The 19,686-nt window shown below is 41.2% G+C and overlaps 1 protein-coding gene across 1 annotated transcript in view; it reads left to right on the plus strand.

The window, feature by feature from the left end:
- The window catches only part of palm2akap2 (PALM2 and AKAP2 fusion), an 88,695-nt gene that overhangs the window by 23,998 nt on the left and 45,011 nt on the right, over positions 1 to 19,686 (plus strand). The window contains exons 4-8 of the mRNA XM_085463349.1: positions 405 to 526; positions 13,001 to 13,115; positions 13,908 to 13,929; positions 14,736 to 14,861; positions 15,695 to 16,525. Of these exons, the coding sequence (XP_085319475.1) occupies positions 405 to 526; positions 13,001 to 13,115; positions 13,908 to 13,929; positions 14,736 to 14,861; positions 15,695 to 16,525 (1,216 nt within the window). The remainder of the gene's footprint in view (positions 1 to 404; positions 527 to 13,000; positions 13,116 to 13,907; positions 13,930 to 14,735; positions 14,862 to 15,694; positions 16,526 to 19,686) is intronic.

A 19,686-nucleotide genomic window follows, 5' to 3' on the forward strand; every position in this document is an offset into this window, starting at 1 on the left:
TGGCATCGTGATCTTCTGACCAAACAGGAAAATAGGATAATCTATTCCAAAAGCAGTGGTTAAACTTGTGTGAACTTATCAACTCAGATTGATTGTTACGTATTGGCAGCCTGTCTGTTCTTGTAAATTAGATGGGGATTATCTGCAAACCTTAAGTCTGAGAGTGATTGCACCCTGGTGGGTCATTGCTGGGTCTCCTTCCACCAGTGGTCATCCAGAGGTTGAGAGTATCATATGCTCAGCCTTGTGGACAGCCACTTGCAATTAGTTGCAGACAGCAAAACAAAATTCAATACAATTACCAGTCAACCATGGATTCGTTTCTAGTCACAAGAAGGTTCCCATTCTATTTGTACTCTAGAGTGACTGAGCCGACTGAAACCAGCATTTCTTTGTGTCCTCAGTCCAAAGCTATGCGTGAGCGGTGGCTGCTCCAGGGCATGGGAGTGGAAGAAGAGGAGGCACGGCGGAAACAGCTGGAACAAGATGAAGAGCAAGGGAAGAGGCTGGAAGACATGATACACAGGTACAACACATGCAGTAACGAGGCTTGGGTTTAGTTTGCTCTTCATGGACATTCTGGCAGTGCTGCTGATTATCTTCTGTTGTGGTTAGAGTACAGTGCAGGACATAATACATTTGAAGTGGGATTAAACAAAAGGCAGAGCTGATATTAAACAGATGTAAGCAGCCGATTAGATTAATATTAACAAAAGTTGTCACATCCGTTTTTTTAATACTGAGCTTCTGTTTTTCTTGGTGGCACTCTGCAGCCAATTTGACATATTTCCAAGAATATCAGTTTTATTATCCCTTATAGTTCTAGTCTTATATGTAGTCATCAAATAAGGGCTTTTTTTTTTTTTTACATCTAATTCACAAAGAACACACTGGACATGCAAAAAAGGGGACATAGGAGGAAGAGAGTGAGATACATTTAAAGAATCAAAATAGAGTGATGTGACTCTTTTTGTGCTTCCTGTCTCTGTGCCTCCGGGAGGAGCTTCCTGATTCCCATCAAGTGTTGCTGTGAGATAGTCACTTATTCCCCAGTGAAGTTGGGGGCATGAGATCATGAATAAAGTGCCAGCCAGTTCTTGCTATTGTGATTCTGGGTGTGAGATTGGGGTTGGGCTGCAGCTTTTCTTTCCTGAGACAGACAGAAAGCAGTAGAAAGCAGAGGCTTTGTCTGATTTCTAGTACTGCTTAATACAAATGATGTAGACGCTGGTGTGCAATAAAATGAAACTGCACAAAATAAACGAGTGAGGTCTTTTCATTCTGGATACAAATTAAAAATGTAAAAAATATGTCCACATGAGATGGCCTTAATATAATGTTGATATCCCCATATTTGGCAGGACCTGAAAAGATTAGCCTAGTTATAATAATGTATGCATGCTCAATGGTACAGAATTCGTAGTGAGAAGAAAATAGGGGGTTCTCCTCTTTTATTAGGGAAGAGAAACAGGAAGAAGCATGAAGCAGTGGAAACTTTTAATGTTGTATTTGGGAAAAAAGAAAAAGAAGAGGAAAAAATCTTCACAAACTATTCTGCCAACAAAAACTAGCATGGATTCATAAAGAGTAAAGCTTAGCAGCATAGCAGGATAATGGCCTGTAAAAACAAATCAGTTAAAATGCAGTGGAGAGTCGTTGTCTCGTAGCTCGTGTATATGGGTGAGATCAGAGCACGCTCTGGGTGAATTTGGCATCAATGAGTGAGGCTCACTCCACCACCTCATTTATCAAATCTCTGTATGAAAGAGACTCTGTTAGCTACCGTAGGTTATCACTGCTGCCGAAATAACATCAACATGAAGCGTTGTCACGAACTCCAGGATAACATTTGCTCTTCTATAAACAGAACAGCCGTGAATGGTCACAGAGACAGCTTTGTAGGCCAGAGTACAGTTGTGATGGTGAAGCTGCCTCACGTGAATCACTTCATTCAGCTGCAGCTGAATAGAGTTGCTGTCTGATTTTTTTTTTTTTTTAATATTGCAGTTGTGGTTTTAATTAGTTACAAAAGCAATTAAACTGTAAGGATTATTGTCTGCAGTCTGGTTTCACTCTCCTACAGTCCAGCCTTTTGAGCTAAATCAACTCCAGCTTTGTTTATCTCTGCAACAGGAAAACAAAGTGTTGCACAGCAATCACAAGTGACAGTCAAACTCTCTAGACAACTGTGTGGCATTGGAGATTTTTTGAATTCTGCATTCTCAAATCCTATAAATACACACTGAGTTAGAACAACCGCAGTTAGCTCCAATAACAGCAACAGTGGGCCAGAAAGTCCTGAAGGCCATACTTTTCTTGATTCCCAGAAAGTTTTGGAGTAAATGTAGAAGTTGGTCAATGCCTTGTTGTCTTGCATACTAATCCTTTGTTTCACAAGGTAGACGGAGACAGACAGACAGAGACAGACAGACAGACAGACAGATAGATAAATAGATAGATAGATAGATGTGAATCAGGGTCTCAGATGGCTGCTGAAAAGTGCTTTAAGAGGAGCTCAGCTGTTTGGCATTAAAGTCTCAAGGCTTTCAGAAAACAAGCTTTTCCAGTGGGTAAAATAAAGCCACAGTGCTTGTGTGTGGGTGTTTGAGGAGTGTCTTTATAGTCACACAAATCCTAAACCTGAAACCCAGTAATGAAAACATTGTACACAAATAAACATGAAAAAATAAGTGTATGGCCACCTGAATGAGAGGCAGATGATGCATCAGAGGAAATTACTTCATAAGTATAATCAAATGGAACTCCCACACAGTCGTGCTTACTGCTGAAATATTTATTAAATTAAAACGTTTCAGTCTGCCCATCCTAGATTGTAGGTAGATTGATACCATATTAGCATTCTCTTTTATACACACACACAGACACACACACGCAAGAGCTAATCAATTATCACATTATCCAATCAGAAAAGCAGATGACTCAGTGATTCAATAAACACTTTAGCAGTAAAGGAGACGGCGTATAAAATTAAACATCAACAGTAGGAAAAAAGTGTGATGTCGTGGTGTGAAGGTGGGAGATATTGGAGGACTTCCTGCTTTTAACACAAACTTCAGTGGACACTTTAAAGACCGAACGAGACAAAGACACAGCAGTTGCTCTTTTAGAGATGCTTGTCTCATTTCATGCACCGGAGAACGAAAGAAGAGGAACAGCTGTGCTGCTTGCTGAGCATTAAATGCAACACAATAAGTGTTATTGGATAGTCCAAAGGAACAGACAAACCACTGAATAAGAATTTGGTAAACATTAGGAAAGTATCAGCACTGACTAGTTTTGACCTTCAACTGGTGATCACGTAAAGTAAAAGGGGGGGTGCAGTGGTATCTTTGTGTAGGCCATTTCATCCACATACAGTACTTGGACAGCACAGACAGGAGGAAGGAGAAGACATTAACTTTGCAGAGCCTGGAGGACACACAGACACAAGGAGACAGAATGAGAGAGTGGAGGCAGCAGTGGTAGTTTTACAGATATCCCTATCATTACATGGACAGCCTAAGTAAACACAGAGAGGAATACAGCACTGTGACCCGAGCTGTACCCACACTGTGCTGCTTTTGGATCATTGCTTGTTTCATGTTGCACAGACAGCGTTGTGCGGATGTCGCTGTCACTGTTGGGGAAACGTGTGGTTTTGTTTTTTATGTACAGCATGTCCTCCTACATATTCAAGACCTGGAGAAATATGGTTTAATCTTTTTTAGAAATCAGAAAATAGCTTCACTAAAAGAATACAGGTTTTGAATTCAAAGGTAGGCCAGCGCAGTCTTTATTTAAACATGTAGCGCGCGTACGTGTGCACAATCTCACATTTCTATTTGTGCACTCGCTAGGACCATTTTCCCTAATTTTCCCAGTAAATCTGCAGTGACCTCCATTGCTCAGCAGATCAATAATGTTCCATCTTTCCATCACCTTGACTAACTATCAATAGATTACCAGACCAGAAAATCTGCAAGTGCAAAAGAGCCAAATGGGGACACATGAGGTCCAGCTGGCAGTCTGACTATAGCAAAATATACTTATTGCAACAAGCCCAGTGAAATGCCCTGTGTTGTGTTACATAACGCTCCAAGAGTATTTGTCTTTTGCCTCGCAGTGACAGTATGAGAGCAGTTTCTATCTGTGCTTCAGTTCAGATCATTCCACGGCAGTTTCAGCTTGCAGAGTTCACCATATCTGCATTTCACAATCACACATTTGCCTCAGCTGTAAAACCAGATGGGACAGAAACCATTTTAGCTTGAGCCAAATGTGACTGCTGTGAAAACAAAGTCTTTCCTCACCAAAACTAAATTAAAGGCCAAAATTAGTCCCTCGGTGTGACATATTTGAGACAAGAACACCAAGCTAGAATCAGCTAGAATAGAATAGTTAGTAAATTCCTTACATTTTGTGGGTGGGACACCAAAAAGGAAAGACTGAATTGTGTTTATTGTGTGCTACGTTGATTTTCTCTTCCACGGATGTTACATTGCAGGTTTCAACATAAATACTTTATAAGTTAAATTTGAGCTAAAACAGTTAACTTGACAGAAAGTAGTCAAAAGTAATTTGGTAAGGGATAAATTTGTTTAGTTTGATAGCAACAATACTTCTACTTCTCAGGTGTAGTGATTTTTTTTGTAGCTGGACTATCAGCATCTATAAAACAATTCATTAAAGGCCCACATTTAACTCACTAAAAACATCGCTGTCACAGCTGCACAGCAGTCGTGTGGTGAATTGAGAAAATGATCCAAGATGCAGGCACTGACTGGGGTGCGAGTCGAGTGAATGTTTATTTGCAGAGGTGATAAGGTGACAAAAACAGGAGGAGCAGAGCGGGGAGTAAACCAACCTAAACTGGGGAAAACTAAAGAACTCAACTTAAACCAAACACGCACGGGAGGAGGAACGAAATGCACAATGAAAGATGGCGGGAAGACGCAGAACGAACACCAGGTTACACAGAACAATGCAGACAGACATGGCGTTAAACAGACAACACGACAGAGAGCTCAGGAAAACACAGGGCTTAAATACACGGGGAGTAATCAGGGAATGGGCCACAGGAGGGAGACACAGCTGGGAGCAATAAGGCTAACGAGACAGGGGAGCGGTAAAACTGAACACACTGACATGAGACATGAACTTTCAGAATAAAACAGGAAACTAACAGACACAGAGAACCAGACAGGACACTGAACTTGACAGGCAGACTCATGAGCAGACACAATAACACCATGGACAGACAGAGGGAACACAGGCAGGCATGAAACAAAAACACTAACACATAGCAAACCTAAACAAAAGACAAAACAGAATAACCGAGAACAAAGAATAATATAAAGAAACACAATACACCGAGTCCTCAGACTCAGGACCATGACAATCGCATAAATTCCTTAAAATCATCAACCTTTTTACTGTTATTTAATACATATACATCTAAAATATAGTGTTTTTAAGGTCATAGACAAACCCTTTTCAATTTGCAGCAAGCTGGGAGAGACAATGTATTTTGTGTTAAATCTACATCATAGGTACATTGTAATTTATGCCTAAATTATGCTTCTGCTGTGAATCTGAGTTTGCGGTGTAGCCCGTTTAAGTAACCATTGCCATTGCCAGGTCTGCATTTACAACACATAAGTATAAATCCACTGTAAAAAGCCTGCACTTTACACATCAACTTGCACTCCTGTCTGTTTCACTTCCTGTCAGCCATCAGTTTTCCTTCCTTTGCACTCTCATTAGTTAAATTCATCTATAATCATTTATCCAGTCAGCCTCCCCAGTTTATACTCCCTGATGTTTCAGTCTGTCAGTTGCCAGATCATCTGTTTTCCACCAGCTTCTAGTGTCTCCATTGTTCACAGTACAGTAGATCTCATCATGTGTTCATGCTTCCTGCATGTATGACCCCTGCCCAAATTAAAGATTTTGATTATTTCCCCTCATTAATTTGGCGTATATGCTTTGCATTTGTGTCCATACGTCTTGTCTTTTCTTGCTCTCTGTAGCACAATCTGTGACTGTAAACAACTGAGCAGATTAAGACTTATGCAGCATAATGCATCTTTAACTTTGTGTGCGAGCTTTAGCACAGGACAGTTAATCATTCAAGCAGAAAGGATCAAAGAGCTGCATGAGTTACAGCTGCCCCGTGTGGGTGTGTGAATGCAGGCTATAAAATGATCATAACCAAAGAGTAAAAATAAGAGATTACAGAGCTGGAAATGGATCGTGTGCAGCTTGCATCTTCGCCAAGTGATTTGACTCGACAGAACAACACTCAGGAGGGAAACAAGACAAAGTCAGGGTCTGAATATAGATTTCTGGGCCTGTGTGTACAATCTTAAAGAGTGATTTCACTCTTTGACTACATAATGTGTGGGAGTAATGGTTTTGTGAGTTAGCAAATTTGAAATGGGAAGCAGGCGTTTCTTTTGGAGTAGGGAGAAGAAGACGAGAGTCTTCCATCCTACTAACCTATTTATGTGGCTAACTTATGTGTTGTGCTAAATGTTTTTGTTTGTTTGCATTTGAATTTCAAGGCTAGTGATACTAATTGGTGCTGAGTCAGTTTACCAGCCTGCACACTCAGGATGCACACAGAATTAAAAGAACACTGACAAACAATTATATCTCATTAAAACCTTAGAGCACACTATAAACCAGTTATTATAGGCAGCACAGTGGCTCAGTGGTTAACACCATCACATCAAGAAGGGCCTCCATTTGAACCAAGAAACCAAGTTAGGAGCTTTCTGTGTGGAGTTTGCAAGTTCTCTGGTTTCTCCTACCCCTGAAAACCATGCTGTGTTAACCCTGCCTATGTGCAGCCTACCCTACTGTATATGTATTTATACCTTCAACCTCCTCGCTGTTCCAAATATTGAAAAGCTATAAATTGAAGTACAGCTTCACTTATAAATACACGATGTGGTTGGAGCTTCTTCCTCTCTCGTCCTCTCAGTGTGTCATTGCTTTGTGTGTTCCTGTATCTCTGACAGCCTGCGTGCACATGAATGCATGCTCTCACACACACACACACACACACTGAAACAGATGTCGGCTCTTCCTCCTCTTGTGTGATGTGGAAAGCAGTTGCTGCTGCCCACCCAGGCGTATCCATGGCAACTGGACTGTGGTTGGCTGACAAGGCGGGGACAGTGACATCACTGGTCTCATTCAAGGAGTGCCACAGAGATAATAATGCTGCTGACTTCTTTTGTAGAAGTGTAGCAGCAGAGTTAAAGTCATGAGCCTGGTTCTCTGTCTTTCCCACCCTAAAACAACTAGCTTTCCAGCTATAAGCACTTCATTTTACTTTTCTTATTTTGTTTTTCTGATTTTCACAAGTCTAAATTTATTTGATGGATATTCTTAATACTAATATGTTAAATATTATGGTGTTTTACTAATAATTAACAAGTAACAGACCTCATATAGAGTCTGGGATTAGGTACAACAGCTGCAGTTTTTCCTCACTGAAAAACTACCAACCAGTGTAACAACCCTCTCACCCAAAACTAAAGTTTATGGAGTTTTATTGTTGGCATGTTAAAGGTTTCCCCACTAGAGGGTGCCAGACACCCACATCACTAATACCAGTGTCACTCTGTCTTTACTTTTTTGCCCGCATTGCATTTGCAAAGAATAGACTAGTTGTGTAAAGGGTGTTTACACAAATGTCCTGACATTGGTTTGAACCAAAGATTTCACATTTGGTGTCACCTCTTCATAAGATTTGTTGCCACTGACATTCAGTCCAGTCCTTTTGTAATTTGGCAAACTTCATCCTCCCTTGCTTTCTTGCCTTAAAAATGGCGACTTGACAGCCACCCTTCCATTGAGACCATTTCTAATGAGGCATCAGTGAACAGTAGATGATTTAGCTGAAGGTCTGGATGCATCTTTTGGGTCCTGTATCAAGATTTTGATATATTTCTTTCCTATTTCTTAAGGAAATTACTTTCAGATGCAACTCATCTAATGTAGATTTTTAGCCCTGTCATTTCTTCATCTGTCCTCCTCTTTTCCAGTTTCCTCAGATTTTTTTAAGCACACATTGCACATCACCCTAAATAACATGTGTGTATATATATATATATATATATATATATATATATATATATATAGATGCTTTCCGCTATTGGCTCTTTTGGGAATCACGTTGTTAATACAGAAAATACTATTTTCTATCTGTCGAACTGTTATCTTTGCTATTTCCCATAGATTCAACAGAAAAAAAGTGAATAAATTATGGTTGTTTTTTTTGTTTTGTTTGTTTGTTTTTTACAAACAAAGTGCCTAAGGATATAATTTAAAAGTGAATAAAGCAAGAACTTTGAAAGACCTTTAGAAAGCCTGATTACTTGGAAATAAAATATAAAGAAATGAGACTTTTGCACTATACCGTACACTACCTGACATTGTTAAAATGTAGCAGGATGAGAAAACTGTGTCCAATGTCCTGGCAAAAGTCTTGCTTCTCTTCCATTTTGACAAGACCTCTTGCAGCTCAGAGGAAGCTGAAGTAAAATCCTTTTCCCACTAGAAAGGAAATGAGCTCTGGGGGAGCTGGAATAAGCAGTCACATGAGTGGCAATAGCTTGTAGAGACATCTACTGTGGTTAGATAATACTTACTGTAGGTAAAAGCAAAAGATTTGGGAATCTTTAATTTCCTGTGTACCACTGTACAGTTTATGTGTGAGTGATCTAAACGCCACAGTACTCTGTATGTTTAGACTCTTTAGACTTTTAAACCAATATTTTATCTTTAATTTGCAACAGTGTTTTTTCTTGGGTATTTTGACTTCCAGATGCCAGTTTAGTTGTGACGTTTGACAGGATAACATCTGGAAGTTTGATACTCTGACACCTATGTGGGAGTGCATGGTACTGAGTCACAATTATTCAGTGTATCTGAGCAAAGAATGAACAGTGTGACTTCATCACAAATCACAGTAAGTTCAGTTTATTCAGTAGCCATATTTATACAATCAGCTCTGGCCTCTTGAGTGCTAATTAGACGTGTCACTAATTACATTTCTCCAGCTTGTACAATTTTCAGTTCCATCAGGTGTCAGCAATATAAAAACAGTTTGACAGATGTTAAAGTAAATTGCTTTACTTCAATTCAGTCATTCTGAAAAATATAAAAGTTTAATTAAAAATGTTTTAGTAGGTTAGAATTGCAGAAAAAAAAACGTGTGAATATAATCAGGGACACTGTAACAGTTTACATTAAGGTAGTTGTTTCTTTGCATTCATATAAGTAATATATTCGCTCCTTATTAAGCAAGCATTTATGCCTTATTCTGCATCATGACTACAGTTTGCTTACCGTCCAAATCGTTCCACAGACGATGCCATCTCTCATCTCCTCCACACATCACTCACTCACTTGGACACTAGAAGGGGGAATTATGTTAAAATGCTCTTCATAGACTACAGCTCTGCATTTAACACCATAATTCCCTCCACACTCACCACCAAGCTGGAGCATCTGGGACTCAGCTCATCTATGTGTCAGTGGATCTCCAACTTCCTAACTGGCAGACCACAGGCAGTAAGGATGGGCAGACATGTCTCAGCCTCCACCACTCTCAGCACTGGAGCCCCCCAGGGGTGTGTTCTGAGCCCCCTGCTGTACTCTTTGTACACATGTGTGGCCACTACCAGCTCCACCACCATCATCAAGTTTGCTGACGACACCGTCGTGGTGGGCCTGATCTCTGATAACAACGAGACGGCCTACCTGAAGGAGATTAGGAATCTGGAGAACTGGTGCCAGAGGAACAACCTCCTTCTAAACGTCAGTAAGACAAAGGAGCTGATAGTGGACTTCAGCACTAAGCAGGAGAGGAACTACCAGACCCCCGTCATCAACGAGTGCCCAGTGGAGAGAGTGGACAGCTTCAAATACCTCGGAGTTCACATCACGCAGGACCTGTCATGGTCCTGTCACATCAACACCGTGGTGAAAAAGGCCCGTCAGCGTCTCTACCACCTCAGACGCTTGAGAGACTTCCAACTGCCCTCCAAGGTGCTCAGGAACTTTTACTCGTGCACCATAGAGAGCATCCTGGCGGGAAACATCTCAACCTGGTTCGGGAACAGCACCATGCAGGACAGACGAGCTCTACAGAGGGTTGTGCGATCAGCTGAGCGCACCATCTGCTCCGAGCTCCCTGACCTGCACTCAATCTACAGCAGGCGGTGCTGGACCAAGGCCAGGAAGATCGTGAAGGACCTCAGCCATCCCAACAACAGACTGTTCTCTCTGCTGAGGTCAGGAAAGCGATTCCGCTCCCTGAAGACCAACACAGAGAGACTGAGGAGGAGCTTCTTCCCGCAGGCGATACGGTCTCTCAATCACACCACCACACAGTACTGACCCACACATACAGTTCTTACACACACATTCTGGACATTGTTTCACTTCATTACTTAAATCACGCTGCTGTTATTGTGTATATGCTGCTGTTATTGTGTATATGCTGCTGTTATTGTGTATATATTTATTTATATTTCTTCATACATTCTTATATAGTTCTATATTGTGTATTTTGTTGTACAGTTATTTTATTTTCAACTTTGATTTATATATTTTATCTTATTCTTTCCCAGTTAAATTTACCCTTCATTCTAATTTGTGTTGTACAGTTATTTCATTTTTAACCTTAATTTATATTTTATTCCTTCCTAGTTAAATTTGCCCTTTTTAATTTTTCATATTTATTTCCTATCTTATTCATAGCCTTTTCCTTTTTTGTTTTCTTTAGGTCACGAGCAGTTGTCCAAGCATTTCACTACATATCGTACTGTGTATGACTGTGTACGTGACAAATAAAATTTGAATTTTGAATTTGAATTTGAATTTGACTTATACCTCTAGTCGTGAGAAAGATCTTACTTTGAATGGGGAACAGATTCTGAATTAGAAAGACCTCATTTAGAGTTATTTGTAGTTAGTTTTGTTACATAAGAAGAGATCATATTTAGTTAGTGCTACTAAGACTAATGTGGTGCTACTCACAGACTGTAAAGTTGGTACCTCTTTATAAAGCCGTTTTCTGTTTGGAAATAGGAGTCATTCAGAAAAATGTTGGTGTAAAGAAGTGGCTTACAGTGACTTTTACGGAAACATAATCCCACATACCAGATTTTAAAAATCCCAGCTAATTGCTTTAAGAAAGAAGAAAAAAATGTGATTATTTTGAACTGTGAGTCATGCTAATCGACTCAAATGGACGCTAAGAATAAAAATATGGAGTTAGAAAAAGCTCAAAGGTCACTTATAGTAATTAGCTTTTGTACCTTAAAATAACGTGTGGCCTTTTTCTATTTTTTCCACGTTGTGACTTTGCAATATCGCACATTGTTCTTTCATAAACAGATAAAACTGATTGTATGACATATTCATATGATCATTTTTAGACATTCATGCTAAGATTAGTGTGCTACTTGAAAAAATAATGATTACACATTGTGGTGCAGTCCTTGCCTCTAAGTTCAGTGTTGAGTAATTGTTTCTCCTACCATCAAGGCTAGAGTTAAAGATAGAGGATCACTGTATTTATAAATAACTGACTGCGGTCATTTCTTCCAAATATGAAGATGGGAGAAAATGCTCACAAGTTACTTAAAACTTAATAAGCTAAATAAATCAAAAAAAAGCCCCAAATGTTCCACTTCATCATGAGTCAGATATGCTGTATTATGATCATCGGTACACACTGATAAGATGCTGGGGCTTTACAGAATGGAGAGTGGTTTTACAACAGCTGCCTTGTATTTTGCAATATTTGTTACATGTTTTCTGTAGCAAAGGCAGACCTGTTATTTTGGAGTACCCAGACCCCTGAACTGTATTATTTCAAGCAACACTGACTCACCGGCACAGTTAATTAACAGCACAGTTACATAAGCTAATTATTTTGCTAAGAAACTAGTTTTCACAGGAAAGCAACATTTCACATAGAAGTACTAAAAAACTGATTTTTGCAATCTGCATATTTACCGCATCAATAAAAAAAGGTTCACGAGCTCATATGAATGAAGTGTCTTTGAGCCTCACAGTAAGTCTTTGTACTGCTGCAGTGCTCTTCAGTTTGCTGAAGGTGAACCTGGGTAGCAACGCTGACAGACGGTGATGTATAGACTGTGTTTTTCCTTTTTTTTAAAAAATTATTTCAGGTTTTCAAGTGACTATTGACAATACAGTGAAAGATTTTCAAAGCAAATCCTCCAAAATATCTAATCAGATATATGTGGTCTACTCATTCTAACAATTAGTGCACTTGTTTCTGTAAACTCCTTCAGATAAGATAAAGTGTTCATGGTCGAAGGTGCAAACGGGACGACTGACCTCTACTAATTCTTGACTACTCCGGAAGAATTGTTGCTAGCATTGTTGTGAGCCATAATGTGTCTTTTATCATGATGTCACACACATTGACTCACAAATTCCTGATGTCCCAGAGGATTGTATCCTGAAGTAAGGAAGCTTGGTCCTCCTCCCTTACTGCTTCCTAGTATTGTTGTTGCATCCATCTCTTAAATGTCCACGTCAGCATTATGTGTGTACTTCCATGTGAACATTTTAGGTGCAATTTAAAGGATGGCAGTAATGACTTAACAGTCCTTAACGGCCATTTGTTTAAAAGAAGTTATAATTAACTGAATGCATTTGCATTGCATTAAGCCCTCTGAATAGCAAAAGCAAAAACATGTTGTTATCATAGCAACAGAGAGAAATGGTTCATAAACCTGCTGAAGGAGGATGTGGAGTTTTTCCTGTTGTACAAAGCTTTTAACCAGATGATGGCATGTTTTTCTTTGCAAGTTCTTTAAAACCTACCATATCTACCTGGTCGTTTCTCATGTTAAGCATCTGGATGATATGCTGATGAAAATTGTGAACCTGACAATGAGCCACAGTTAACTTTGGATTTGTCTCTTGTGTTTTTGTGTATTTATAGGCTCGAGTCTGAAATCGGTGCACTCGAAAGTGAAGAGTCTCAGATTTCAGCCAAGGAGCAAGTTCTTCGAGAACGCCTGAAGGAGACAGAGCGCTCGATAGAAGAGCTGCAGAAGGTATAAAAACATGAAGTGATTCAGGCATTGTTGAATCAATACAGACTTACTATACCCCAGCCCTGCTCAGGATGTGCAAGTCTTCTTTTAGTAGTTCAACAGCTCATTTTAATTTACCAGCTGTGCTTTAGGTCACGGTAAATGGTATTCCGAATAAACTAACAAGTAAACAAACTGCATTAAAAGTGCTCAAAAAAGATGGTCGTGCAATGTGTGATGAAAATGTTTTTTGACTCCGATGATAAACAAGAAATGTGAGTGATCCCTTTTGCACTTCTGCATCGCTACTGCTATTTGACCACTGGAACATGCCCATCTTCAGCTTCATATTGATTCTCAAAAATGCACTGTAATCAAACATTAGCTTTTGTTTTTGTTTCATGTTGACAATAGTCAGTTATAATTAGAGCTGCAGCTATGACCCAAGCACCTAACACCAGTCTTCAGTGGAGGAGTGCATAGTTTCTGAGACTGAAAGTGGCACACTGGGTTATGAGTCCTTTTTTTCCCACACTCATAAGGTTGTGCACTGTAGATTTATCCCCCAGGGTCAGTTTCTCAGTGGAAACTTCTATTTCCTGCACATTTTCAGGCCACATCAATGCAATCCTTGCTCAGTAGCCATTCTATTTACCACATTTAGCTCCTTAGAGTTTGTTCTCATCCCCAAACTTGTTGGACTCAAGTAGCACCGAAAGTAGTAAACACAAAAATACAGAATTGACTGCTGGTGCACACTTTCCCCCAAAAAACGAAGTTCAAACTTCTTTTTTTGTCTTTTCTCTCTTTCAGAGTCTGATGTCGCAGGATCAAGGTATGCTCAATGACACCCGTGCGAGCCTACAAACATAGACATGTTAACTGAAACTGCACAGAGTGAGGTGTGTGTGATGTGTGCATTTGTGTGTGTGGATAATAGTCTCGCTGAGGCAGGAGAGATGCAAGCCAGAGCTCGCTCCTGAACCCCCAAACACACACTAGCAGAAACTACATAGACACCGGCATGAAAAAACACTCAAAGAGCGCGCGGCTCAGCGAGACTATTGAAACACACACACACACACACACACACACACACACACACACACACACACGCGCGCGCGCACACGCGCACAAGGCCATGACTCTGCAGCCTGCAGTCACTGGCTTTATCCTCATCCCATTCACCAGCAAGCCCTGTAAGCCCCAAAAGCTTTGTTCCTGCTGTCACACACACACATAGACACACAAGAACACACACAAAGCAGTAACATATACACAAATACGGACACACACACACACTTCTGCTGCATAAGCAACGAACCTCAGGGGTACTAGAGTTGCTGCGGACAGAGAAACAGAGCTGAGGAGAGTTAGATGGTGTGTATGGGCGGGTGGATGTGTTGAATAGAGGCGGGCAGGGTCACACATGGGTGTGGTTAGTTACCCTGTTGTGAGGCCGGACTGTTTGTGTGTTTTTGTATCAGGGTGGACTCCACATCATTGAGGTGTGTGTATGCGTGAATACCCGGTGTGTGTTTGTGTGTATTGGCATGTAGCTAATGTAAGTGTGTGTGTGTGACTCACAGCCTCACAGCTTCATCTCATTGTCATTTCCCCTCCTGTGCTCCTGCTCACTAGATGCCACTGGCTGCATGTCTGCTCCTCTCTCGGACCGCATGGACCCCGATCCCAACCACCTCGCCCTGGCCACGCAGCACCAGACTGGCCCACCTGCCCTGGGCGACAACGCCAGACCAAGACCTGGTAAGACTAAGGGAGGAGAGGAGGGTAAGGGAGGGGGAGGGGGTGGAGAAGAGAAGAGAAGAGTGAGGGAGGGAGGAAGGGAGGACAGGACAGGACAGGACAGTTCTGGGCCTCAGCCAAGTTGGATTATAACCTGCATAAACTCACACGGAGTCTGAAGCGGCACCGATACGTTTTCTCTAAACTAATCAAATCTCATAAACTTTTTTAAGTTAACTTAACCACATGTATGGAAGCACATGGGCTTCGGTGCTTTTCATGATTGTCTGTATTAGAAAACGTGGAAATTTAATTATAATAATGTAATGGATTATGTATTAGTAGGTCCTAACACAAGGTCAGCTTTGTATCGGTTGCGGAAGCCACATTATTTACACAGGGAAGATACTGAGAGCATGGGGAAACTATTAACATAGCTTTTTACTTATCACCTTTAAAAAAAAAAGTAGGGGGAAACATAAGTTTCACTACTATGCTTCACAATGCTGCAGATTTTGAGGTAAGGAAAGATCCATATTTGTAGAATGCCAAACCATTTGTTCAGGCTTTGATCGAGATATTTTCCTTTTATAGTTTGATTCTTTTTTGAGAATAAAATAAAATCCTGGTTATGTGTTTTTTACTAATTGCACATTTAGCAGTAAACAGAAAACACTATGTCCCTGTCCTCACGCCTCACTTCATCCACTTTTTTCCCTCCCATCATCCCCCCTTCCCTTTCCTCACTCCAATCCCAAACCCCTCCACTGGTCCCCCACCCCTTCACTCTTCCTTCCTTGTTCCCCACTCCCTTTTTGCATCAAATCTTCCCTTCTCCCTTCCCTCCTTAACAGCCATGTTTGCCATGGAGATCAACGTGCAGCACGACCCGCAGACTGGTGAGCAGCGCATCCTCTCGGCCAACCGCGTGAACCCGTTGGATGCAGCTTCACGTGGGGTCAAAGTCTACGACGATGGCAGAAAAGTGGTCTATGAGGTCACTTCCTCTGGGGGCGTGTCCACCACCACCGTAGAGAATGGCTGGAGCTCTGAGCAGGTTGACCAGCTGATCCAGAGAGCTGCCAGACCTGTAGTACGAGGCGGGGACGGCGGGAGGGGTCAGGTGACAGTGACTCCAGCTGCCCCACAGGCATATGTTTCTCCAGCAGATGTTGATGATCTGTCCCCACCCTCCTGTGCCCCGCCATCCATCCCTTCTAGCCCACCAGCCCAGGTTACACTCCAGAGGGAAAGCCGTCTGGGCATGATGCCCCCCTCCTCTGCTGCCGTCACGACCCAACCAACATCCTCAGGCCACCCGGGCACCGAGCTCACTTCCCCGCCCCAGGCGAGCGTGGAGCACCCAGTCACCATGGTGTTCCTCGGCTACCAGGACGTTGAAGACATGAGCGAGAGCAGACAACTGTTGGGATTCGACGGCGCTGTGAAGGCTGAGGTTGTTCTCATCGATGAAGATGATGAGAAATCACTGAGAGAGAAAACAGTCACCGACATCTCCGTCATCGACGGCACAGCAGCAGACCTCGTGTCGGGCCGGCCAGTCACGTCTGAAGCTGTCAGCACCGAACTGTCTTCTGATGGCCGTGAGCCTGACAGTACCTCCTCGCCCCCTGCAAATCCAGAAGCCAACACGGTCCCCCCACCCGGCCTCACCCCTGCTACAGGTACAGACAAGAGGAAACGCTGCCAGTGCTGCATCCTCATGTGACTGAATCTTCTCCCTTCTTCCACCCTTTTATTATTACCCTCTTCTCCTCTGTCTTTGGATGATTACTAACAGAAGCCCTGCCTTCCTCCTCCTCCACCTCTGGACTCTGATCGGCTGGCACACTCATACACGCATACACGCTCTTGTCTGACTGTTGACTTTTTACTCAGTTGCATTACCACCTCTACATCTCTTCTCTTTCATTATCCTCTCTGTCAACACGGAGGCTCTTTCTTTCCATCTGCCGTCTCCTTAGACAACACAGAATATTTTGGAAATTCATGCAGGAAGCAAGCTGCTGTATTGCTGCTATACTTGTGGTGAAATCAGACAGAGAGATGGACAAAATTGATACCGGTTGACAAACAGCTTAAAGAGGGTCATACAAAGCCAATCTCAGCGGTCAGTAAGACTTTATGGACAATCAACTCACATTGATATGCTCTCTAACCAAACAGTATGTCTGGTTCTAAGGACAATCAAACAGCTCATCTCCTTTACTAAGCCAGTTCTTAAAATATTAAAAAAGACAAACACAGCCTCAGTTATATATATTTTTTTTACTTCTTTACTCATTCACAACCCTCCTGCTGTTGTTTTAACACATAAGACACATAAACAACCACACACGCGACATACAAACTCAAACAACCAACTCCTTTCCTTGCGCAGTCTCTCACTGATGAGGAAGGAAAGGTGGGTACTCGTTGCCTTGGTTTCTTTATGTGCCTCTTTCATTCTACCACACTGATAGTCCTAACAGAGATTAGAAGTAATTAGATATTAATTTCTTTTTTTAATTAGCTAGCTAAATTTTTTTTGTTTTTTGAAACTTAAAGGACTCTGAATTGTTGAGACAATGTTTTCCTCCAATGGGAAAGCGAGTCTTTGATGCTGTAGTTAATTTCTCTCTCTTTCTCTCATCCATCTGTCTCCATCTTCCTCTCTCTCTGTCGCTCGTTCTCTCTGGTGTTTCCTCCATCGACTTCAGCTATTCCACTGCTGAGGTCATTTCCTCTGATTCTGGCACTTCCTAACTCAACAGCCAATGAGAAGCTGTGGAACACCTTTTGGCAGCCATTAGGATCTGCACAGTCAATTTTCCAGTGTTTCAAAACACTACAGAGCACAGGAAGCTAAGGGCAGCTTAACAAACACTCTGGCAGTGAGGGAACACGCATTTATACCTATAGAAACAACCACTAACAGCCTGGGCACAAACATGTGAATAATGAATATTAACGAGCACTACCACTACTAAATTACAACTATAATAGCTGTGCTCAAATGAGCTTTTAGACAGTGATCATGTGCAAATTACAATCAGCGTTTTTTTGTCCATTAAATTCACTTCATTGTCTCCAACAGAGATCCATTATACTCTTTCAAGTGCAAAGAGACTGAAAACACTGCCAGCTGTTGCTATAGCCGTCAACCAGGCCCTCGTTTACAAGGGTGCTACAAATTATCAAGGCCTGGTTGTCATTATAACATAGTATATGTTACACTGCATAGGCTTGTTTTCAGAAAAATCTCTCAAAAGCAGCAATTGTGCTCATTCAGTTGAATGATAATGGATGCTCTGGAACGACTTTACTTCATTTCAAGTGTCTTTCATGTTGGGTAGAACAGGGAGGATGGTGGTGCTCAATATAGATCTTTTGAAAAGATTTTTGGAGAGTTAATGATTACACTTTGCCATTGTACCCTGCAGAGAGACAAATGAATGAGGTCACTGAAGCACGTGATTGAAGGAAATGACTGCGCTTTTTCGGCCATGTTGGAAGGTTCTTATGACCCAGATAATTAGATTTAGGGGTATTCTGTGGCTCAGGTGTGCCCCTTGATATAGGAACTATAAACATCATGAATATAACTAAATCTAAAACACAGAACGGAACCTAAACTATTTAACTAAAGGGAATAAATTGGACACAGGATGCTAAACAATCTTTTTTTTTTTGAGTGCACTATTTTTCTTTCTTTCTTTTTTTTTTGCTTTACTCATCCTGATTCTACTGAAGAACATAGTGTTTTTTTTCCACACTGTGTACCAACTCTGATCATCACAAATAAGAAACAAAATAGTATTTAACAAAAACTAGCAGATTTCAATAATTGCTTATTTTCTTATGTGGCTCTGTGCACAGCCATACATCCTTTTAATAAACATGCTTCAGTGTGATTGGCCACCGCTGGTGTCAGTCAGTCCAGCTGGCTGTGTGATTGGCTCGTCTGGTTTCCAGTGTAGATACAGAATGTAAATATGCTCTATATTCTATTTAGTGATGATTTTATTTTCCACATCTATATAGAGATCAAGAGATAATTATAGTTATTATGGTACTAGGCATTGTTAGAATGTCCTGTGATACCATATAATGACTGTATGAGTGCACACACGAGAGCTTTGTATAATTTCATTCTCTCACTTCACTGCTGTGTGTATTATTAACAGCACCCATCTTATGACCACCACAAGCTTTTTTTGGCCAACAATAAAATAGCCAGATGTACTAGACATAATTATTTTATTTATCTGCACAGGACAAGCGTGAAGGCTGGAGACATTTGCCTGTTCAGATTTACTGAAACATGAACAATTACCTATAGCTATTTGTTTTTAAATAGTGAGGACACTATGCAGAGAAGGGTTTTAAGGAAAGTATAATGTTAGTTTCACTAAAGTGTGAAGGTGATAGGGAGTAAAGCAGAGCAAAGAAAAGAAAGAAACACCTATAAATGAAAATACAAACCCCAAAATAGCAAGACGGATCTTGATATCAGAACCTGACTGATCCAGTTTGCTTGTTTGGGAATGTGCCTGTGTTTTTTATGTAGTGCAAAGAGGTATACAGTGTATGGACAACAAATCTGTTGAGTTTACCAGCCCCACTGCCACGCCTGCAGTACTCCTCTGACTCTGTAGGGGTCTCTGTTTTCCTGTCTGCCTGCCCTCATGATTGTATGCACTGTTAAAACAGAAAGGAGCCATTTTCTATTGTTCACACTTCTCTCTCTCTCTCTCTCTCTGGTTATGACTTCACACCGTACTCCAGTCTTCACTCTCACTCTCTCGCTCTGTCTTTTCTGATGTCTGTATCTTCTCTCTATCTT

The sequence above is a fragment of the Copadichromis virginalis genome, linkage group LG7 (assembly GCF_057382275.1).
Source record: "Copadichromis virginalis isolate Kocher_CV1m ecotype Utaka linkage group LG7, C_Virginalis_male_GT1.1, whole genome shotgun sequence".
Taxonomy (NCBI): domain Eukaryota; kingdom Metazoa; phylum Chordata; class Actinopteri; order Cichliformes; family Cichlidae; genus Copadichromis; species Copadichromis virginalis.